A 24,998-nucleotide genomic window follows, 5' to 3' on the forward strand; every position below is an offset into this window, starting at 1 on the left:
TTATTTCAGTCCCCTTTCTTTTATTTCACATTTGTTCCTGTGAGGTTTCAGTAGGTTTACTAGTTGAGGAAATGTACATTTATGCTTCTCATAGTACTGTAGTTTGTATGAAATGATTAGTATGTTATTACAAGTTGTAAATATATTACCGTTTGTTGAATAAATGCTTTGAAATGGACATTTTTAATTTTGACTCAGACTGCATTTGTTATAATGGGTCAATAAAGTTAACATTTATTACATATATATATACACACAATATACGAGCATTATTTTGTTTCTATGTTAGCATGCTTGTAGCCGTGCAACATTAGCACTACAAGCTAACGGTAAAGAAAGCTTTCATGAGTTGCTCCAACATGGTTACCCTCTTTGTTAGCCTTAAAGGTTATCTTTACGACATTCAGAGCATTATTATAGCAGCAAACAACTTACTATCTATGTAAAGATGAAGTGGAGTAATGTCTACCTGGGCAGAGAATAAAGACTTTCTCACTCTGTGTGTGTCGTTATCAGAGCTTCTTGCTTTGTTTACCATTGTTTGCACTGTTAACGCTGTTAGCTTCTAGCCGCCACCATGTTTGAGAGCTGGTTAAGACAATAGATACACTCTGAATTTTCTATTTAGCACATTTAATCCAGATCCAGATAAATAGCATATATTAGCTTCTTTTTTTATCGTGTTATAAATTTGCAACATTGTGTGTTAAAAAATAAAACCATACAGACATTACAAAAAAATAAATACATTGATTGTATGTGGATATTATTCATGTAACTGCCAGGAAACGGTGGTGCATTATTTTTCATTAAATGCAATGAAGTCATAGCCGTCACAAGGAGGTTGAAATATCTCCTTCTTTACATCTAGACCCAAACAATGTAGGTATTTGGATGGATTGCTGTGAAATGTGCTGACAGTCATGGCCCCCACAAAATTAATTATAATCATTTTTTATCCAATGTCAGTCAGATTTCAAATTTGTCCAATACCTGGAGAGCAAATGACATTTTAGCTAGCACGTTGCTGTGTAGACTCTTCAGCATAAAAGCTAACATGCTAACGGTAATGCATTGGGTTATGTATTTGCTAATATTAGCATGACTCATCTGTGATTTACAGCTTTGCTAACGGACTACGTTAGCATGTTTACATACAGAACAGCTGCTCAGTTTTACCAGTTTACATTGGCGGTAATTAGAACAACACTGGCCCAGTTAGCGGTCCATTCATCTAATCGGGTTTAGACGTCCATGCTGGTGAAATGTCAATCATCCATTTTACAGCCCCACTACACTTGAAATATATCGTCTGTCCTTCGCCTCTATTTGTGAGCTGTGCAGCTGTTTGTTTGGTGAAAGTTTATTCAGGGTTATTTTTAGGGTCTCCCCACTTGTTGTTGTTCAGAGTCCAACAAGGGCGAGGGGGGGGGGGACTCCAGGGCTATCACATTATGATCCATCAGCAATCCCACAGATGCCTGGACCTCCATTTTCCTCCTCACACTCCTCCACGTCACCGGTTGTTGTCAATAGCTGCTTCAATAGCCGCTAACCCTAGCCGCTAACCCTAGCCGCCTGTTTATACTAATACAACGCCTCAACAGTTGTTAGCTAAACAGAGGTCACGTACGTCAATCCCCGAGACAGAAAAACACCAACTAAACATCCACTGGGTTCATGTTTCAGCTCATATTGAAATGATGGAGACGTGTCCTCGGGGTAAATATAGATCATGCTAGCATGTCTGGCCTCTGTGGTCTGTAATTGTTTTCTCTTGTTTGACGCATCAGTCTCATGATTGAAAGCAAAAGTGTCGTCTGTCATGTTAGCGTTGTTGCAGCGGCCATATTTGGTGGTAGATATGCGTAATATTTACTTCTTCCAATGATTCACGTAACCGGACATTTTGAGTTGGTTAAACATAAAACACTGTAGCAATTATAAGACTGTCCTTTAAATTTGAGTGTAATTATCTTGAACAGAAGATTTTAGCTGACTTGAAGTGTCCGTATTTGTGTGTATTTTCAGGCACTTCTGCTTTATTTAAGGCCTAGTTGGATATTTTTGAGCTTTCAGAAAAATCCCAGTCATAACAACAGTCTTTAGAAGTTGGAAATTGGTAATTACAGTAAGATAACAGATTTATTGACAAATTTCCCCTTGGGGATGAATAAAGTATATTTCTATTCTATTCTATTCTATTGTTATTTTGTAGTGAAACAGTGTTTTCTAGTCAGAACCAGTAACATCTATTGTTAGCTGCAATTTATTTAATTTTTTAGGTTAGTTAGGGAGTATACTTTTCTTTAACTAATTTGTGTTCTGGCCTAAATTCTTCACATTACTGAAATAAAGCAAAAGTCAAACATTGACATTGAATTCGTGTGTGCTTCACCAACGAAGCAATGTAAGGGGTGACATTAAAGTCTAAATAAAATATCAATTACTTTTTCACATATTTTTGTTTATGTTTTAATGCCATCATTGTTATCCGTTTAAACATAATGAAATAAATCAGTTTTTCCTGCCAGAATGTTTTTTAGCTCAGTTCAAAATCAAACCAACCAATAAACAATAATTCCTTGTTGTCCTCGCTCTCCAATGACACATCTTGCCCCATCATCTTTTAGTCACTTCTCTCTATTATTATTGTCAGATGATTCGTGCTGCACTACTTTGTTTATTTTCCTTTCCTTTACTTGTATTTAATATGTTTTTAGCGATTATTTAACTCTCCTTTCGCGTCAGTTTCACTTCTGGTATTTGGATTTCGTCTGTATATATATGATTAAATAACCAACTGCCTCTCTCTTGCTGACTGATATCTCTTTAATTCACGGTTGTAATGATCCTTTCCTGCATTATGTCCCATCCAAACATCTTGTTTCAAGAAGAAATCAAAAAATAAATAACGTAGCATGCGTGATGATGTGAAACTGTACTTATTATTATTATTAATATTACATTTAATACAAGAAGGCTTTCATGCAACTGAGCTCCCTTCGGTTTGCCTTGGAAGTGATGGCAGCTTTCCAAAAATTCACCATCTCAACTTTTACAGTTCTTCAAACTTCATGCTTTTCATGTGCAACATGATTTAGACATGTCGATTCAGAGAGATGACTATATAAGGGAGCGATGGGCTTCGTGAAGGAGGTTTAAAGAGGTCTGGCCTGTCGCTGTAACTTACCATAATGGGGAAAGTAATGCAGTCAGTCATCTGTGCTGCAGGAGGGCTCTAAGATACAACGTCCTCAGAGGCAAGAGGACGTTAGCAGATGACGAACAACTTCACAGGAGAGCCAAAACAAATATACTCCTGTCATTAAATCCACTGTTTAATATTTAAAATGGGGATCTTGATTCGCAAGATTCAAATTCGCAAAATCTCTGCATTTTATTTCCTAAAATAAAATGTTAGCAGCACGAAATTGTTTGACTGCTCTTGTACACGAGCAGCATACTGATGCATTTATGAAACCGCAAAGGATAAATCAAAGATAAACAACCCTTGTAATACCACAAAAGCAGATGTTTTTTGTAAAACTGATTTACAGTCAGAATAAAAAAATAAAAAAACAAATCTACTGGGCTCATTTAAATGTGTCTCAATCATTGCTTGTAAAGCTTAAATACTGTGAGCTGCAAGCACAAGATCGACATTTAGATAAACTCAGAACTTCTCTCATCATGACTCAGAGGTTCAGTGGTCTTTAAATGAATACACCTGACCTGTAAAGGTATGTTCAGACCAAACTATTCTATTCTATTCTAACCTTGTACCTGTAGTGGAAGTCCTAGATACGCCTGAATTACGCCTATTGTGTCTGTCAAAGGAGGCAACACAATGGTGACTGTGGCCCACTGATGAAAGTAATGCAATATTTATATATTTGAAGTATTATGAAATGAGGTGACATTCCCGGACGAAAATCTGCGTTACAAAAAACTATACACACAATTATGAAGAAAAGCATGTTAGGATGGCATTTTGGATTCAGTCCAAGACTCCGAACTGCTAAACTCTAAAGCAAAAGATCTTGTTTCAAATCAAAAGGATTGCCACTAAAAAGGGGAAGGGCTAAAAATAGGATTTTTACATTGTGGTAAGCTCTCACCTCACATTTTTATGTTCACAGCATAGACTGTTATAAGAAGTGGACGTAGTCATCGTGACGTCACTCATTGGTTTGTGGACTGATGTTTTGAAGCCTCAAGTTCAGCATTATGACCGTCGCCATCTTGGCTTTTTTGCAACCAGTGAACAGGAAGTGACCATATCTGGACTGAGGAGGAGTGACGTAGAGACGCCGTATACTGTACGTCTCCAATAGAGACCTGTCAATCACAGTAAGCCCGCCCTAAAGCATCCCCTGCTTTATGGTCTGTGTGACTCTAAATGGACCATAATGTACTAAATGAACATCATGCTGTATTGAAGAAGACTTGAAACTAGAGACTGAGACCATAAACTCATGTTTACTCATGTCGCTGTTTCGCATGTTGCTCGTGATGTAAACACAGCATGACAATCAATTTCTAACGTCCTCGCAACCAACTGACTCTTCATCTCCTTTCAGCTAATGCACAACTCACACCTCAACTCCTTTCAGCGCTTATAGTTATTCTTCTTCTATTTCAGCACCTCCTGCTCCTGTCTGTCTACTCCAGCAGATTTATTTGCAATTTCAACTCGTTTTTCCTTGTTTTCACTTCAGCTCATTTTTCATCGAAGCTTATCGTCTGTTTCTAAATCCCTCTTATCAGCAGTTATCCACACAGCTACCACAAAACAAATACAGTTTTAGTGGGAAAACTCCACCAGCCACCAGCCAAAGGGTTTTTGTCTCTGGGAGCTCAGCTGGCAAAGAGCCACTGACTGTTTATTTCCATCCAGCTGAGCTTGTAAAACGGTGTGAGAGAAGTCTGGGAGGTAACGGCTACTGAGGCCACTGGATGAAAAACAGAGTTTCAGTCTGTGGGATTGTTAGCTGCAGCACGTTACGTTCAGTCAGAGGAAATCTGCACGACGGCTGAGCGCTCCGGGTTCACAAGCAGGTCAAAGTGCCTTTTAAAGAGTCTCAGTTTTGAATGTATTCACAACAGAGGAATCAGACTGAAGTGAAGGGTTGTGAATGTAATCCTGGATTGTTCTTCAGTCACTCGTTGCTTTGCAGGCCACAGTTCTCCTTTAATAAATCTCCTTTTAATCAACATTAACATGGTAAGAATTGACCTAAAATCACCTTTAACTTAAACGTTACACGTATATTAACACTGCTGTCAATGATAATGAATAATAGCTGCTGGAGTAACAATGAAAACCCTTAAAAGTGAAATAGTTAAAAAATAAGATGTATTTAAGTTACATATACATTTGTGAGATACATTTAAGTAATTAAAGTAAACCAAGACATAATGTAATGTTACATTATTGTTGGTATATTTCATGAAGATCATGTGATATGATGGAAAGCTCCAGAACAGCTACTAAATGGACCTTCTGGTACGGAATGTGCTTTGAAGCTCAATCTTTTTTCAGAGAAAGTCCTAAAAGTTATCAGAAAAAAAGGAAGTTTGAACATCTACAATCCCACTTAAAGTCTCTCTCAGTCTCCCCCTTCTTTCATCTCGACATCATAAAACAATGAGTTGAGTCTGCTTTTGCGATGATGTCACAGCTGGAAACTGTGACCTCATAGCCCCGTGCTGGTTCATACTCCAGTTATCTCAGGGTCACGGCTTAATCATCTCGTCATCTCTACATACCAAGGTAATAGTTTGCGCCTGTGCTTTGTGCCGCTGCCATTCTCCTCATGAGCGTCAGTCAGTGAAGCCACATCGCAGACGAACTGGAACAGAACTTAAGCAAATACCAGCTGATTGATTATTGTTATCTCATAATGATAATGAGGTCGTTTAGTCATGAGATCACAAAACGTAATATCTGATATTCAAACAAGATTAAAACAAAACTTGTATCATTTTGTCCTCGTGACACAGGCTTCAGAAACACTGAGGTTTGACTTTACAGTTAGAAATTTAAACCAAAAAACAGTTTTAAAGATACACGACCATCAAGCAACGAGACTTAAGAGTCTGCAGCCCTGCACGAGGTGCTGAATGCTAATGTTAGCATGCTAACATGCTCACTACAAGCCCCCAGGAAGAGGGCCAGGCTCTGAAGCTAATTTTACATTCTGCCCAAACTGGGGAATTACAATTTCCGTGTCCATCGTGTGATGCCATAGGGCCCCAAAAAAGACTTTCCCCCATAGACCTAAATTAAGAGAGAGACGTCTCTAACTCAGCAGATTATTCAGTTTTTAGGGTAAATGAACTTCACAATACAAATAATAATCCTTAGTTAAATCATTAAGTCCTAAAAGTTATAAAATGCAGGTATACCCTTCACCATATTTACCATTTTTAGTTTAGCATGTCAGCATGAAAACTTGCGCTAATTAGCAGTAAACACAAGAGTACAGCCGAGGTTGGAAACGTTATTAGTTCTGCAGGTATTTGCTCATATTAAAAATGTTAATATGAACTGATGGTGGTGCTGAATGAAAAGTCAGATGATCACGGAGGTCAGACGGATTCATCCTCTGGGGACCATGAATGTGCAGTTTTAACATTTCATTGGGTTCTACACATCAGGAGGGATCCTCCTTATATCTGCCCCTGTATCCAACAGCCTAAATGTTGTTATTGCTCTTATAAATAACATATTTATGAAAGAATATAATGGTCATTGACAAACAGATACAAATAATCTTGTATGTTATCCACGTGATCATGAATGAGGAAGTATGCTCAGTTTTATTATTGTAAAGATCAGATGCTGGCCATCAGCATGCAGACAATCATTCTATCAAAGCTGCTTCTGTTTTTGATTGTTTTTAAAGAGCAGAATTCTGCTTTCTTTGTCTGTTTTTGATTTATTTTTTCAGCTAAATGTCCCATCATGACTCCTTAGCTACCACATCTGAGACACTCCTTTTCCATTACACCCAATATAACAAATATCTCTTTTACTGTCCAAATAACAATATATTCCCAGACCACGTCAGTCGTCGTGAGCTGAGACGAGGCAGGTTTGTTTTTTACGTTGGAGAGCTCTAATCAGCGGTGACCAGTCCAGAAAGCTGACATCACTCCCGACATGCAGCCGAGCAGCAGCCAAGTCTCACATGCCTCTCAAATGGATTGAGCATGAAGTCACTTCCCTCATAAAGTCTGGGAGTAACCAGAGGGGAGAGGGGAGAGGGGTGAGAGAGTGGGGCAGCATATCATGAGAGTAACGGGCCGCTGCTGGTTTCACGTCATTTTTAAGTTGTTTCTTACAAGCTGTTTAGCTGCAAAGTGCTGATGAATCTCAAGAGGTTTGTGGTCAGCCCACCAGCAACTTCAGTGACGTGAGGAATGACTCATGAAACTCATGAGAGAGGAATAATCCTGGCCCGTCCAACAGGAGAAGACTCACACACCATTACAGTAACCAATAAAGATCAATGATTCTCTCCAGTGACCACCAGGGGGCGACTCCTCTGGTTGTATAGAAGTCTATGAGAAAATGACTCTACTTCTCTCTTGATTTATTACCTCAGTAAACATTGTAAACATGAGTTTATGGTCTCAATCTCTAGTTTCAAGTCTTCTTCACTACAGCATGATGTTCATTTAGTACATTATGGTCCATTTAGAGTCAAACAGACCATAAAGCAGGGGATGCTTTAGGGCGGGGCTACACGGTGATTGACAGGTCTCTACCAGAGACATATACGGCGTCTCTACATCACTCCTCCTCAGTCCACATATAATCACTTTCTGTTCACTGGTTGCCAAAACAACAACAACAAGGCGACGGCCGTATTCCAAGATGGCGACGGCAAAATTGCCAAACTCAAGGCTTCAACACATCAGTCCACAACCAATGGGTGACCGCACCATGACTACGTCCACTTCTTATATTCAGTCTTTGGTATTAACCACAGAGTTCACACGACATTTTAAGTGGAACTGATGTTCTGACCCTTTCAACAGCCCTTGAGGATTCGTAACAACTGTTTGGAAAATCCCTAAATTGGATCGACACCAGAAGCTAATCAGCGGTGTGTTGGCTCGGAGCCGATCTGCTTCCCACCACATTGTACAGAAACCTGTTGATAAATTAGATCTTTATATCCTGCTGACAGACGGACCAGGCAAACAAATCAAGTTTCAACTTCAGTAAAAGAAAATATCTTCGTAAAAATGACATAAAATTAAAGATGTTTGTTAAAGTTTGTGAGCATTTTGTTAAAAACAAACCCCTTCCACATATCAGCTTCACAAAAGGATTGAAAATGTCTTGCAATGAAAACAGTGGAGGAAAAAAAGAAGCTATTAATGGAGAGAAAGGTCCCAGGAGATCAGGGCGGGGCAATGCATGCTGGGTACGATAACACAGAGGAGGGGGAGGCAGAGAGCGCCTCTGTTTACTGTTTGGAACGTAAATCAAAAGGGGAACATTTTCCATATTTAACTAGAACAGAACAGAACAGAACAGTAGACACACTGTCCTGACTTTGAGATGTCACAGGTTTGATTTCTTATTGTGTCTTTGAAACAAACACTGAACCTCAGCAGAGTTATTTACTAAATGTCTGAAACTATTTTCCTAACAACGATGATTTTGAATAATTATTTTTTGTTGTATTTTTGTCATATTTGAATTATATTCGTCTTCTCGTCTATATTTGTGTTTCTTCTACATATTGGTGTTGTATTTTTTATATTTTTTTTATTCTATTTTACTGCCAGTCTATATTTATGTTTCTCGTACATATTTGTTAAAGTATTTTTGTATATTTTTATTGACATTTTCTTCTTGTCTATATTTATGTTTCTTGATTTTTGCAATTCATGCTTTTACTTTTTATTTCATTTTCTCTCATTCTGTTTTATGTTTGCCACCAAAAAAAAAAAAGTAAATTCCTTAAATGTGAAAACCTACTCGACAATAAACCAAGATTTTGATTCCGATGACATTAAAATCTTTTATTTAGCTCCACCTTTAGAGCACCTTTGTTATGGTCATGGTCCCCAGGGGATGAACCCTTTCGATTGTTTGACACATTATCAGTGTTCATCAAACGCCACCAAATACCAGTCACATTGCAAAGACATAAACTAAATACACGATAAAATCTGGGGATCACCAAAGTAATATTTGTATTTATAATAATATATCCTGTGGGGAACATGAATATCTCATGAAGGAGAACAACAGCATCAGTCATCTTTGTTTTTCCCCATTGAGCTGCAGTAGGACGGTGACAAAAAGAGCTACTTTTACACTAATACTACTTTTTCTTATGATTATTATCATTATAATAATTATTATTATTGTGACCACGATGACAAAGATCTCCTAATTATAACAAAGTACTTACTTTAACCCAAACCGTGATGTTTCCCTCATCCTAACCAAACCTGAACGACAGCGTTCAGCATCATCAAATGGATTTATTTGATACATTAAATACACGTTAGTAGTTTTAAAATGCTCTTATGAGTTGTTCTACAGAATAAGCGTCTATTCCTTGTGTTTGGTCTGCTGCTTCGTGTCCTCTCTGTGTTTGTACGTTTCATAAAAGCAGCTGTTCTCCCCCTCCCAGAGAGCAGAGCTTAAGTACCGCGCTATAAAGATCCATTAAATTAACGTGGTCTCTAATGTGTACGGCTTCCTGAAACCAGCTTTTACTGGGCTGTGAATGAAGGAGTCATAACTCAGAGTCATTCCTGAGTCAGTTCATTCCAGTAACTCACTACTCCTAAACTTATCGCACTTTATATCTACTTTGCATCATGTTTTATGGACTTTACTTACTAATATCTGTCTTAGAGAAGGTTTTCCTCCTCACATCTGAGGATCAGTGGATGTTTTATGTTATTTATATTTTAAAGCCCTCTGAGACAAAATGATGTTTAAAAGTTTGAATTGATCGCCCCCGTTTCGAATGAGTTTGTAACATGATGAAGCTCATATTTGTTTATGAATATGCATCATGTATGCGTGATGTAAACTCAAATAATAAAGTCTTTCAAGCTTTAACTTGGAGCCTCTCTACAGGATCTCAAAATGAACGCCTCAGTGATATCGATCCAATATTATAATAATATAACACTGATCGCAGTAATTCTGTCCGCATATCAGTACTTATACTTTTGATACTACAAGTACATTCTGCTGATAAAAACACATCTTAAGGGGTTTTTTCTCAGCAAAAATCATTACGAAACAAAATAAATAAATTCCAGAAGCTGTTATCAGATATTGTTTTCATTTAATAAATTACTAATAAATATCAAATTCTATTAATCGACAAATCACCTCAGCACTGATATCATCCATGTCAGAGAATATTATTTTTTATGATATTTGAATAGTGTGAAAAGCATTCATGTTTTTTATTCAATAGTTTTCCTTAATTTATAGATTTTTTTAAACAATATTTGTGAATTTTTAATTTGTTTATTATCAGATATGTGATATTTTGTTCTTCCACCATGTAACTAAACATTTTAAATGAAATGAAACTTCACAGTCTAACACACACCTTTCGTCTCACCTGGTCTCAGCAGGTAAAAGGTCTCACAGCTGTTCAATCCCAAAAAAAGTGACTCCGTTCCTCTTTGATGAGTTCACTGACAATCCGTCACAACATGACAGTTTCTCAAATCAGTCTTCCCTCCTCCAGCGTTCCTCTTGAGCTTCTTCTTCTTCTTCTGCACTTGTTCTTCTTCTCTTGCCACAGTTGGAGGCGTGAAGCTTCGTCTGAGGACAGAAACAGAAACTCGTGAATAAAGTCAGTTGTTTGTTCCCGGTCAGCAGTGAGAGTCTGCTCTATATTTAACATGTGCTCTCAGTCTGTGTTAGCAGCTGAACTGACTGAGGCTTTAACAAACCCCGGACAGCTGAGCTCTGAGCTGCTCCTCCTCCTCCTCCTCCTCCTCCTCCTCCTCCTCCTCCTCCTGGCTCGGTTCGGCTCAGCTTGTAGTGAGGTTTTGCATTAACTTGTGTTACTTTGCAGGTTTGTTTTGTTTATTTCTATTTCTCAAAGCCACAACCCTTTAAATACCAGTCGAGGTTGTGAAGATGCCAAAGATACAACATATGTTGAGTTGGATTTGGATGAAATTCATTTTTAAATCAGATTGAATTTGTTTTAAATGGAAATCTGATTTGTATTTTGAGCCACACAAACAGTGAGAGATCCGGGCTGCACACGACGCTAAGATTGTTATTTTTAATAACAGATGCTGGTTAGAAATCCCTCATGGGATTCATGTCAGATTTTGAGAAAAATAATATCTCCTCCAGTATGAAAATTCTCAGTTATTGCAAACCGGTGGTCTCTTGGTGGTGTTCTGATGATCTCCTGGTGGTGTTCTGGTAGTCCCCTGATGGTCTTCTGGTGGTCTTCTGGTGGTCTTCTGGTGGTGTTCTGATGGTCTCCTGGCGGTCTCCTGATGGTCTTCTGGTGGTCCCCTGATGGTCCCCTGATGGTCTCCTGGTGGTGTTCTGATGGTCTTCTGGCGGTCCCCTGATGGTCTCCTGGCGGTCTGCTGGCGGTCCCCTGGTGGTGTTCTGATGGTCTTCTGGCGGTCCCCTGATGGTCTCCTGGTGGTCTGCTGGTGGTCTCCTGGCGGTCTCCTGGTGGTCTGCTGGTGGTCTCCTGGCGGTCCCCTGATGGTCTCCTGGTGGTCTGCTGGTGGTCTCCTGGCGGTCCCCTGATGGTCCCCTGATGGTCTCCTGGTGGTCTGCTGGTGGTCTCCTGGCGGTCCTCTGATGGTCTCTTGGTGGCCACGAGGAAGAGACGAAGGAAAAGGAATTTTTCCTTTTTTTGATAAAGGACTATAAAGTTTACGTCATGATGGTGCAAAAGGAAGAGGATAAATCATCTCAGAAACGTTAACATCTGTAACAAATTATCCTCCAATGCATGCAGAACATTGTGAGATGTTCGACAGGAACCATGCAAATTTTGACCTGCAGTTGATGATAATGGATCATCAAAATGATTGGAATTCATCCTCTGGGGAACGTGAATGTCTGCACAAAACTGCATGGCAAAATGGAATAATAATTTAAATGTTTTCACTGGTTCACCACCCAGACTTTTTCCTGCACTCACACATTCACCAAACAGCTGCCACCGCTCCTGTTTTATCTCTAACTCTCCATCAATTCGAGCCTCTGCAGACAAGAACCGCTGTGTGATCATCATCTCAGGGCTTTAACGGAGGAGACCATGACTCAGTTCACTCTAATGAGCTGCAGCGCTGCACATTTCACTGTGAATGATCATGAACTATATTTATATTTATATATATACTGCTGGACACTGTGCTGTGCTGTGCTCTGATGCAGCTGCAGCGTTGCTAATGGTAATGACATGTTGAGTTAAACGATGTGGGAAATGACGCTTATTTCCTTTCTTTCTTTCCGAGAGTTAGATGAGAGGATCGACAGCAATCTCATGTCAGTGTTAAGTGTGAAGCAGGAGGCAATTAGCTTAGCTTAGCATAAAGACTGGAAGCAGAGGGAAACAGCTAATCTGGCTCCAAGTTCAAGAACAGACCTACCTACACATCTAAAGCTCATTAATTCTGTTTAATCTGTGCACAAACACAATGAAAAGCTCTTTATAACAGTGACATGACTATATGTACATCGTAAGAAATTATCTGATCATAACAAATGATAATAGTATAATACATTTAATGTATTTAATCTACAACATTTTAGGGTGTACAGTTTAAAATAGCAGTTTTAAAATAGCAGTTTTACAATGTCTGCAGTGACATCATGATACTGATGGTTATTATTCATTCATTTTAATGAGGAACATCGCCACCTACCTCTGATCATCGGCTCTTCATGTAACTGGTGCACAATATGGATCCTAACCTCCAGACTGTTGTTTGGCATTTATTTGTATCTCTGTCTTATAATAAAGTATTACTCATTTAATAATATATGATTATCACACGATCCTGCTGTTAAATAAGTAAATACAAAATAAAAAGTAAAATAGTTCCATTAGGATTTAGAAATATTTTATAATTACATGAAAAAATCCATTTATTGAAAGGTGTTTATTTGACTCTTTTTAAATTTTCCATCTTTTGACATGGTCTCATAATTACTCAAATATGACATTATAATGAGCTTTTTTACTTTCCTTTTTTATTATAATTGGCATTATAGTTTAATATTTAATTAATATTCCTGCAGAAGATAAAAAAACATATGTGTGCATGTCTGTGTCGGAATAAAAAGTTGCCATACACACACATACATACTCTAGGCTCATGCACAGAGCAGGTTAGCAGGCATCCAAACCACCGAGGTTAAAACAGGGACTTCCGGAATTTACCTTCAAAATAAAACAAGTGAAAAAACAAACATTGTAAAGATGTCACTTTAGACTGAAATTTTGATGACATTTCTCACTATTTTCACTACTTTCATAAAACAAACAATACATTAATTAATGGATAAAATCCTCAGCAGATTAATCCATAACAAAAATAATGATCAGTTATTAGATCAAAACTAATTTAAACAGTTTTAATCTCTCTTTTACATTATCGCATGAGTAATTATATTCTAATGATATAATATATAACAGTAGAAAAGTCACAGGAGACATTTCTATACTTTTAATACTTAAAACACGTTATCCAGATTATATTTACATACTTTTACTGAAGTAGCTTTTTCAATGAAGGGCTTTTGCAGTGTTTTAAAAGTACTTTTACTGAAGTAAAATATATGAACAATACTTCCTCCATCACTGCCTCTTGCCATTCTATAATTTAAAGATTAGCGTTTAGATTTTACTAATTTTTTTATTGAACAATTGCACATGTACAATTTCACAAATTGTCAATATTAAAACTCAATTTATATGTACTATTGTAGTTATTGTATATTTTTTAACCTTTTTTATATTTAATATTCTTTACTGTTTCATTATTATTATTATTACTGTTTTATTATTATTACTTATTTACTTATTTATTATACTTGTTTTGATCTTGTGTTTTTTTTACTATGTATCTTGTTTGCACTACACTGTATATATATATATATATATATATATACTCCACTATGCTGCTGTAATCCTGTAAATTCCCCCACTGCGGGACTAATAAAGGATTGTTTTATTTACTCTATTTTATTGCAAAAAAAAGGGGGGAAAGCCTTTATTCTGAAGGCATAGTTTAAGTTCCGGCAGTGACGTGTGTTCGTGCGTTAGCTTTCTCCGCTTTGGTGATCGGAGCAGCAGTCGAGCTGCTACATAGATCCGGTCTCCGATGAGCACCACCTATCATCTGAGGAGGATCATGGAATAAAAACATGGCCCACAATCGAAGCTTTTTTCTCGAAGGTAAGATGTGACACTCCAGTGCTCCGGTCGCCATTTGTTTTACCCCCCCCCCGGAACCACACAGTCCTCGGAGATCCCTGCTTTGCTGGGTCCGCAGTATAAATGGTCCAAAAAATGTATGTGTGGTGCTAAAAAGCGGCTAACGTTAGCATCTTAATGCTAGGTGGCTTTAAGCTAGCACCGTTAGCGCTGACGGTAGCTGGTTCTGGATGTGAGACGGGCCTCTTTCCTACCTTTTTTATTTTTTGTTTTTCTCGGCTTTTTAGCCAAATGACGTTTGAACAACACATTACAATACATAAACACTTTTATAATAAACGATATAAAACGTTAAGTGGCCTCCAAGCTATCAGGCTAACGTGTTAGTTTCGACTATTAGCTTGGCTAATCATTAATTGTAAACAGAAAATGTTCCCAGTGTGTTTTCAATGCTTTAACTCATTTCTGTTATTGTCTTCACTTTGTCTCATAGTTCACATCTTAAGTTAAGAGGCCACTCACTTAAAAACGTAAATAAATACATATAAAAACATAATTAAACACATTTGAGTGAGGAGTTTCACAGACAGAAGAAGAAGAAGAAGAAGAAGAAGAAGAAGAGCTTGATAGGGTTAAATATGTCACTACTGCCTTGCTCAGTGGCAGTATCATGAGGACAGGGGAACAGAGATGTAGCCATATGAACTAGGGTACCGTTAACTTTTGTTCAAGGAGGAAAAACGATATCTAATTTGTCAATTATAATCATTTTTTAAACCACTATTTCTATAAGAGAGACGTGTGGAGATATTCTATATTTTTCTTCATGTCAAAGAATCCCATAAAAAGACCAAAACCAACAGTGAATGTATAAACTATCTCTTAGATCTCCATTAAAAACACATTAATAATCTAACTGTTGTTCCTTTATCTCCATGAACACGCACACACTGTAGTTTATTCAGACTCGGTCAAACACTCACTCGAGCACCAAATGTGGATTAATCCGCCGCTGAAAGTAGTCCCTAATAAATGCACTATTTCCTCCTATTTGTTTGATAAAAAACTACAGTGACCAGCTGTATATTTAATGAATTAAATTATATATGTTTGTGATGTGTATTTAATTGGTTGCTACTTTCATCAGTAGGAACCAATGGGCTTTGAGCTGAGAGCCTCAGACAGGAAGTCAGACAGTATTAAGAGACACACTAAGGTGTTGGTTTTGTGCTGCGGTATTTTCTTGCTGAGGAAGCTTCCTATCTGAAGGGAAATGACCAGGAAGTATCATGATGAGAGCTGGTTGAATTCTCTAACTGCTAAGGAAAAGGTGCTTCAATGCGTCCTTTCTTATCTCCTTTAGCAAAGGATACACTGGACCGTCCTTGATGAAAGGTAAGGAGATGATGCCATGTGTGTGGCAGCAACATTTAAAGCGACGCACGTCAATAACATCCTTATTTCTCCGTCACATCTCTATGCTCAACCTCACGATGTTTCTCATTGAGATCAAGGAGAAGTGGTTAGAAAAAGACAACGGTCTTCATATTTTAGACCACTCGACAGCAGCCCATGGGATATGTTTAAATAACAAGAAAGATATAGAGCAATGCCGTCATTATCTGGTAACAAAAGATGCTAAAGTTCCTAATTGTTGTCTAAACACAAGCAGCCGAACAAGCAAACCAGGTTTAAATGTAAAAGTCTAACTTTGGGACTAATAAGAGACGAGACTTTCTCTACTTGACAGTTTAAACTTGTTTCAGTTCATATTCGAGCTTCAACATCCAGCGTTGTTTAAAAGGAAACCTGCCTGGCAACAACAACGTATCATTGAAGATATTTAGTGGCAGGGTCTCGTTGCACAGGAGCGATATGCAGATGTGTTGTCAGTGTCAAGTTTCCCAAATGATTCACATGCAAATCATGCAGATCCATTTAGGAGTCATTCAGGGATTGGACATGCTCGGGCTGCTTGTTTAGTGAGCTTTAATAAGCGAAACATGTCTGCTTTCTGTGATACTTTCAGGGTATTTAATGCTGTTGTTGGATAGCAATAATGTGGAGATGGACTCGAACCGTTGAGGTTGCGGTTCATTGTTGGTGTCAAAAAGGAGAGGAAATGATCTGATGTTGCAGCTTTTGGTGAAACCGCTGCCAGAGGGTCTCATTAGGAATCCTGTGTTTTGGTTGATAAGCTTCATGTTTGACATACAGAAGAGTTCCTCTTCCTCTGAGTGTTGTTGTGAGCTGTTTGGATTTGATCACGTGAGAGTCAAAGTTCTCCTTCAGGCTGCACTAACGCCTCTCGCTTCAGTCTGTTTGGATGACCCGTGTCTGTGGGTCCTAATAAACGAGTGTCCCGGAGCTCAGCGGGGAGCCCGGTGTCCTCCTCACCGACATGATCGGGAGCTTTGGTTGTGATTCATGGAGCTGGATCCAGACTCTGTGTATTTGCTGGAGAGAGGAGATTAGAACCGGCTTCACTTGGCTCCTGCAGGATTGATCCAGATGACTGACTCTGGGATCATAACGTGATTCATGATTTCTGAACCTCTTCTTGTCATTTTTTAAAATTACCCCTGAAATGGATGATGCACTTAAAACAGGCAGCGTTTTTCTTTCTGTCTCATCTCCTCAACGTCTGCTTATCCACTTGTGCAGCTGCACAGGAAGAGCAGAAGCTTTTTGTGTGGAGGCCGTGGGGGTGGGTGCACACACAAAAAAAAGACGCAGCTTTTAAGGCAAGATGGAGGTTTTAACTGATGTGTACCTGCCGGGCTCACAGCCAGATGGATAACTCGCATTAACAAGATGACGAGTGAGAGGTCGCTGGGTTTAAGACGTAAGAAGAAGAAGTCTCTTCGTTTCTTTGCTTTAAAGAAGGAAGTTTCACATTTGAGTCCTCTGCTTTGTGTGGTTTATTATTGCCCATTGTTTTTGATATTCACTTAACAAATTTCAGTTGATTTGGAGAAGAAATAGGAAGCCAGGGCCTCATGGGAAAACACGTAACTTTCCTCCTCAACGACATCCAGCAGACGTTAAAGAGTTCTTTTGTTTAGAGTCGCTGCGTCTGTGACCTTAACGTCTCGCCTTTTCTTTATTATGGACATATACTGTATGTAAGGAAACAAAAGGAAAGGAAATGGACAGCGACATCTGTTGTACAGTCATTTAGATAAAGAAATCTGGGCAAACACAGTATATGTAAAGTAAGCTTAATTATTTTGACAAACTCTGTAAGATCAGTTCTTAATTATTATTATTATTATTATTATTAGCATTAAATCATTCATGACATTTGACAGTGCCTGGATTAATCCTAATTGTTTAAGACAAAGAAATAAGACAAACTTATTATTAATACTGTCAACTGATCGGACAATTATTTTCTATATTCAGGGATAAACGTTAACCTGGCAACCAGGAATCAGCTTTTGGTTGCTGAAACTTAAAATCGAGTTGCCATTTTCACTTGTTGACGTATTCTAAAGACTCGGGTTGGAGGTGAACTCTTGGTAACGAAGGTGTTTTACATTGTTATGGTAGTTTTGTTTGTTGTCGGAAATGTGGCCTATAATCTGCTTTACATAAAGGACTTTAAGTTTTGGGTAAATCTGTGTTTTGACATCGACTTGAATGTGATTTGCAGCTGCTCTAATTGTGCTTTACTATACTCCCATGCCACAAATATGCTGTGTTGTAATAATTCTCTTTATTTATTCAAACTTTAACCTCACCGAAATGAGTGTATTTTTATTAATATTTACAGAAAGATGCAGAATTATAAAGGAACCTAAAGTCTTGTGTTTTGACCTCGGTGTCCTGAGTGTGACTCTGGTTTTTATCGTCTTATTGAAGCTCTGGATCGATCAGAGACCAGAAGAGACGGAGGCTACAAGCACAACAACTGGAGCTTCTCTCTCTCTGGTGACGGTGAAGAAGAGAGCAACCATGAGTAAGCACCCCCCATGATGATGAACTACTCAGCGCTCCTGTTAGTGCAGCAGCCCCACTATAAAACACATGTGCATGTAAACCCTGACAGTAGATATTGATCATCGGGACAGAAGAGCTTCCTCCTCCTCGTAAAACTATTAAAGAAAGCTGCAGCGAAATGCAACTTTCTTTGCACCTTCTTAACTATTTAAATGCTTTTTTTTTTGCACATTTATTCTTAATTTTAAGATACTAGAGTTACAGCTAATGACACTTTTATTAATTATATTATTAAAATATTTCAATCAATTCTTAATCTATGCAGTTAGGTTATATGATATATAAATATAAAACTTAAAATTATGAGAATCTGGAACCAGAAATAAATTGTAGTTTTTACTTGATAAATAAATGAAACAAGTAATAGATTATCAAAATAAATAGTTTTTAATAAATTGAATGTAAAAGTGTGTAGTGAGCAGCTCAGGTGTGCTTTCTCTGATGAAGCAGTTTAAATACCATCGGTCAAACCGTAGAATCTACCGATGCACACAGACACACAGATGTAGACACAGATTAAAATAGAGTGTACCCACACACACAGTAGTCTGAACACATGTGTGTTGTTTGTGTGTCCTCAGTGTGAGCGTGGTGAGCATGGAGGAGATGGACCGGCAGCAGCCCAGCTCCCCCGAGGAGAAGGTAAAGCTCCTCCCTGAACTCTTCTTCGTCTTATTCGTCGTCTGCTTCTTTTTTCTGTCTTATTTTTCTTCTTCTTTGTCTTCCTCTTCTTCTTTTTCTTGGTCTTCTTCTTAGTCCCCTTTGTCTACGTCTTCGTCATCTTCTTCTTCATCATCATTTTCTTCATCTTTGTCTTCTTCTTCTTTATCTTTTCCTCTTCCCTCTTCCTCCTCTTGTTTTCTGACTCTCACCGCTGGTCATGTGGTCTCCCAGCTTAGCTCTCTGATTGGTCCTGCAGACAGAAGGACGGCCCCCGAAGGGCCCCGGCAGTCCATGAGCCAACACTGCTGGGGTGCTCTGGGAGGCCTCCAGGGCTGCTGCTTGGTGGTGGTGTTGTTGTTGTTGTTGTTGTTGTTGTGAGTGGGCGTGGCCTCTTGGCCTCTGATTGTCCTGTAAAGGATCATTCACACTAGATTTTGTCAGATGTAAAACTATGAGGAAGTAAAGTATCTAATAAACATGTTCTGGTAACTTCTCTTCATGCTTAGTTCAGTTCTATTTACGTCTGTTGATTTCTCCTAAATTCACCAAAAGTTACCATTACATAATGCCTCATTTGCATATTTAAACACAACATTTCAGAAAACTTGGAATACAAAAAATAATTGTCTTAATGTTTATTTTGTGTGTGTCTGTGTGTGTGTGTGTCTTTGTTTCTGTGTGTGTGTGTGTGTGTGTGTGTGTCTTTGTTTCTGTATGTGTGTGTGTCTTTGTTTCTGTATGTGTGTGTGTGTCTTTGTTTCTGTATGTGTGTGTGTGTGTGTGTCTTTGTTTCTCTGTGTGTGTGTGTCTCCTCAGTCTCCTGCTCTGAGACACTTCACTTCTTCTGATCCGTTGAGAACTTATGAAAACCGGCCAAATAATCACATGAGGCCTCTGAACAAGCTGGCGCCCAAAAGACTCAGGTACTCTACTATATGTATTATATTCATATATATATTTATATTCATATGAAGTCTGGAATGTGATTATTAATGAAAACACATTTAAAACAAGTCATAAATATGTAATAAACGAGTTCAGTTCTTTGAGAAGAATCATGTTTGTCTTCACTTGTTGCTATTTATTTAAAATAATAATAAATCAGATTCAAGTCTCTTTCTTTTTAATGTAGATTTTTAATTTATTTTTTAACCTGAGAATTAGTTTTATTACTTTCTACACCAGTTTTATGTCATTTTTTTTTGTTTTTTTTTACTGGAAGTATTTTATAGAAACATAAAACAAATACAGATGATAAATCTTAATTCTAATTGTGTTTGTTTATCACATAGTTTCCTGTGAACTCAGTGACGGGAACGTCTACGGACAAATAGTTAAATAAATACAATTTTTAAAAAAGGTATAAATTAAAGTGCTTTACCGGCCATCAATCTAATAAAGTAAAAGATAAATAATGTATTCATAAGGTAACGAATGAGTAAATAATGAATGGAATAAAATAACAAAGAAAACACTCTTTTTAAAAAGAGATTTAAAAGGTAAAATAAACCTTTTTTAGATCAACTAAACATTATAGATCTGATTAAATAACGTTTAAGTTATGTTCATATTCTGTGTTCTCATGATTTCTTAATATTTACGTTTGTTTTGCATCCCTTTGACTCCCCCCCCCCCCCCCCTTTGGCCTCCCTCCTTTGACTCCCCCTCCTGCAGCGACGTCCCCCTCTCAGTAGCATCGTCCCCCCCCATCGTCCTGAACAGAACAAACTATTTCATCATCAGTCCGGCGCCGGCGCCGTCGCCGGGAATCGTCCTCCAGGGGCGACACTTTCAGCACGCTCAGATGCCCTCTGCAGTCCGCAAACCGGTCCAAAGGTGAGACGCAGACGTTACGTTTATGAACTACACTTCCCATCATGTGGCAGGAAGTAAACGGGAAGTATACTGCTGGAGGGAACTTGAGAACATGAAGATTCTCAGGCTGGAATAAGAAGAAACGAAGCGAATAAATACTTTGATCTTTTTTATAAGTTTGAATCAAAATGTTATTTTCTTGCAGTTGTCGTCAACTTCATTAAACATTTTTAAAAATCAGTTTCTTTCTCTCATTAGATTGTATAAATGGCCCTCAGTGGAGAACAGATACTGGATACAGGAACATGACGTGTAAACCTTAACTTCATCCTCAGTTTGTTCTTCTGGAGGGCAGTGATGTAGAGGAGAGGGATTTAAACCCATCTCTGGCTTCATCCTCTGAGTAGATGTGGTGTAAAGAACAGAATCTCTTTGATTGAGTTGCATCAGTGAGACGTTTGTGTCTTTTGATTTGTATCTTCAAGCAGCCTTGATCTGAAGGAGAGGTAAGTCACTGGATCTCACCTCACGTTTATCTCTGGTGTTTGTGCTGCTGACACACTCATGATGAATCATGAATGAGTCTGACGAACACTGACTGATGCCACATTAGCAGAGCTATGTTGCTGCTGTGGTTTGTACAGTAACAACAGCTTGACATGTTAAATCCAGTCCAAACCGTCCTGCTGCCACAAACACTCACTAGAGCACCACAACAGTCCCCAACAAATGCACTAGTTCCTCCTGTTTGTTTGATTCATACCTAAAGTCATCATCTGTTTAAGGAGGTTTTAGTTTTAGAGTGACGTAGAGACGCCGTATACGTCTCTGGTAGAGACCTGCCAATCAGCGTGTAGCCCCGCCCTAAAGCATCCCCTGCTTTATGGTCTGTTTGACTCTAAATGGACCATAATGTACTAAATGAACATCATGCTGTATTGAAGAAGACTTGAAACTAGAGATTGAGACCATAAACTCATGTTTACAATGTTTACTGAGGTAATAAATCAAGAGAGAAGTAGAGTCATTTTCTTCTATTTTAAAATAACAAAAGGTCTATTTTTCACTGACCACATTGTCTTTTTCTCTCTCCTGCAGAAAAGACTTCACCACCCAACAAGCAGTAGAAGTGGACAGCATCGTCCTCACCTGTCCAGAGATCTCAGGTAGAGTCGACAGCTCTCTCTCTCTCTCTCACACACACACACACACACACACACACACACACACACACACACAGAGGAGACTCATTTATTTAAAGTCATTCTCAAACTGTTCTTTGAAGAGAAGCTGCTGCTGAATGTCGACGGGCACACTGTGTTCCTCTAGCTGGGCAGAACACACTGGTGTGTGCGTGCGTGTGCCGGTCCGGTCTGGCCGATCTCCTCCTCGCTGCTCCTGCCAGACGAGGAGGAGATCTCAGGCCTCCCACATCTAATCCTCAAAGCGCCTCGCTGAGGGAGGAGAAGCTTATGAAACACTCGCTCTCTGACCGAGCACGGAGATAAGATATCAAATATAGGTGACCTTGGTGGGAAGCGTTTCCCCCAAATGCATCATCCATTTATTTTTAGTTTTGGAAGATACAAAAGGTGAGTAAAATAATTCTTGGACGCTCAGAGAGAGATTAAAACAACACAGAGCGTCCTTGTGTTCAAAATAACATCAGTTTGATTTACTCACTAAAATCTCTCTGAACTGTCTCCTCTGCCCGTCCAGATAATATAACACAATGATAATAATATGAATAAGTTTACCTGCCGTGCCCTCAATGATCAGCAGTGAGTTTTAACATCAACATCTAAATTTCTTGGATAATTTGTTTTACAAAAATTGTAAAACACTGGAATCTATAAATCCAACATTTCTCAAATTGTCCACAAGTGTTACCAATGTTGGGAACAAATGGAGGCTCCTCATGCTGTTTATATATAAAACTATTCACGTGATTCCAGCCTCTCCTCTCTCTCTGTGTTCACTTCCTGTAGTTCAGTCAAAGTGTCTCCTCCTTGTTGTCACATGACTGTTGGTCTCAGATGAATCAATCATGACTTCATAGTTTCACTGAGGAGCTCACAATGTAACGTTTCACACCGGATGTGTTCAAGGACCGTCGTAAAGATAAAAATCTGATGATTATGACAGTTTTTACAGTTTCTGGCTGATAAACGCTGTAGTTTTGGTGATTGTTTAAAGAACCCGCCGGCCGGTTTCAGGCTTCAGAGGGTTAAACAAAGGCAAATATCGCTCATCAGATCTTTGAAAAAGTTCCATTAATGTTTATTATTCTTATGAACTATATCACGCTGTTCCTTGCTTCTTTCACCTGCACTGATTGCTGCCTAAATCATCTGGTGGTGTTGATGGTGTTCTGTAGTTTTCTGTAAGGTAATGATCAATCAGATCCATAAGTTGATTGTTTTGTGGTTAGATCTTTCAGAAGAGGAGACGCTGAACGTGAAGCGTCGCATCCAGCAGAAGAGGAAGCCGTTGGAGGACTGCTGTACTTTCCCCTCGCAGGTCAAAGCAGCAGAGGTAAGAGCCTAAGGACTACATTACCCAGAAAGCATTTGGTCAGATATTATTTTTAGGAGTCGTCGGAGACCAAAACAGAGCTAAAAGATCACAAAAACATCTACAAACAAGATAAAGATGATGTTCTGTTAGTCTTGGATTCCTAAATGTACATGTTATCCATAAGGCGTTTATAAGGGGATAATGTGTCCGACGTTGTTCGTCAGCTGCTTGTTAACGGGAGTTTCTTCATCGGCAGCCTCTGCGGCCGACCGTCTACCACACGGTGTGCTTGAAGTGCAACAAGCCGAGCGAGGACGTCAGCAAGTGTCAGATCTGTGGCACCGGGTCGGCTCTGCTGCCGCCGTGTCAGCCGGCCGCGCTGACGTCCCCGACCCCCCGGCCCCCCATCCGGTCCCAGCCGTGCCCCGGACCCAACGGCCCGCAGCAGCAGAACTTCTACAAACCGGCGGCGACCATGAGGGGGCCCCGCGGGGAGCCTCTGCCCGTACGGATGATAAGCACCAGGGGGACCCTGCTGCCTCTGAGCAACGGCAGGACGCCTCTGTTAGCCGGGACGTCCAGCTGCTACGGAGCCAGGAACCACCCGGCCCACAAAGGGAAGAGGGCGACGGCGGCACAGCGGCACGAGCTCAACGACCCCAGTGAGTACAAACAGTTCTGATGAAGAAGGAAAGATTCTGAAGGATTGACTTGAGTATCGCAAAATAATGACTTAGTATCTCAAAATAATGACTTAAATCCTTAAAATAATGACTTGGTATCTAAAAATAATGACTTGGTATCTCAAAATAATGACTTAAATCCTTAAAATAATGACTTGGTATCTAAAAATAATGACTTAGTATCTAAAAATAATGACTTGGTATCTCAAAATAATGACTTAGTATCTCAAAATAATGACTTAAATCCTTAAAATAATGACTTAAATCCTTAAAATAATGACTTAGTATCTAAAAATAATGACTTAGTATCTCAAAATAATGACTTAAATCCTTAAAATAATGACTTAGTATCTCAAAATAATGACTTAGTATCTCAAAATAATGACTTAGTATCTCAAAATAATGACTTAAAAATAATGACTTAGTATCTCAAAATAATGACTTAAATCCTTAAAATACTGACTTAGTATCTCAAAATAAAGACTTAGTATCACTAAGTCTTTATTTAGAGATACTATCTCTAAATAAAGACTTAAATCCTTAAAATAATGACTTAGTATCTCAAAATAATGACTTAAAAATAATGACTTAGTATCTCAAAATAATGACTTAGTATCTCAAAATAATGACTTAGTATCTAAAAATAATGACTTAATATTTCAAAATAATGACTTAATATCTCAAAATAATGACTTAGTATCTCAAAATAATGACTTGGTATCTCAAAATAATGACTTGGTATCTCAAAATAATGACTTAAATCCTTAAAATAATGACTTCAATCCTTAAAATAATGACTTAGTATCTCAAAATAATGACTTAAATCCTTAAAATACTGACTTAGTATCTCAAAATACTGACTTAGTATCTCAAAATACTGACTTAGTATCTC

At 38.6% G+C, this 24,998-nt stretch overlaps 2 protein-coding genes across 5 annotated transcripts in view; one reads left to right on the plus strand and one right to left on the minus strand.

Annotated features, from left to right (window-relative positions):
- filip1b (filamin A interacting protein 1b) overlaps nucleotides 1–10,917 on the minus strand; it is a 31,038-nt gene extending 20,121 nt beyond the window's left edge. For both annotated transcript variants that reach the window (XM_031865991.1, XM_031865990.1), the window contains exon 1: nucleotides 10,620–10,917. The gene's annotated coding sequence lies outside the window, so the exon portion shown is untranslated. The remainder of the gene's footprint in view (nucleotides 1–10,619) is intronic.
- Nucleotides 10,918–14,341: 3,424 nt separating this feature from the next.
- Nucleotides 14,342–24,998, plus strand: part of senp6a (SUMO specific peptidase 6a) — an 18,410-nt gene continuing 7,753 nt past the window's right edge. Inside the window, exons 1-9 of one of the 3 annotated variants that reach the window (XM_031866154.1) lie at nucleotides 14,342–14,447; nucleotides 18,291–18,387; nucleotides 19,010–19,070; nucleotides 19,908–20,014; nucleotides 20,766–20,927; nucleotides 21,392–21,412; nucleotides 22,005–22,072; nucleotides 23,338–23,441; nucleotides 23,680–24,085. In XM_031866154.1, coding sequence (XP_031722014.1) covers nucleotides 14,417–14,447; nucleotides 18,291–18,387; nucleotides 19,010–19,070; nucleotides 19,908–20,014; nucleotides 20,766–20,927; nucleotides 21,392–21,412; nucleotides 22,005–22,072; nucleotides 23,338–23,441; nucleotides 23,680–24,085 — 1,057 coding nt within the window. In that variant the 5' untranslated portion in view covers nucleotides 14,342–14,416. The remainder of the gene's footprint in view (nucleotides 14,448–18,290; nucleotides 18,388–19,009; nucleotides 19,071–19,907; nucleotides 20,015–20,765; nucleotides 20,928–21,391; nucleotides 21,413–22,004; nucleotides 22,073–23,337; nucleotides 23,442–23,679; nucleotides 24,086–24,998) is intronic. The other 2 variants (XM_031866155.1, XM_031866156.1) reach the window with 2 other exon arrangements.

The sequence above is a fragment of the Anarrhichthys ocellatus genome, unplaced genomic scaffold (assembly GCF_004355925.1).
Source record: "Anarrhichthys ocellatus isolate YVR2014 unplaced genomic scaffold, GSC_Weel_1.0 scaffold34, whole genome shotgun sequence".
In the NCBI taxonomy this organism is placed as follows: domain Eukaryota; kingdom Metazoa; phylum Chordata; class Actinopteri; order Perciformes; family Anarhichadidae; genus Anarrhichthys; species Anarrhichthys ocellatus.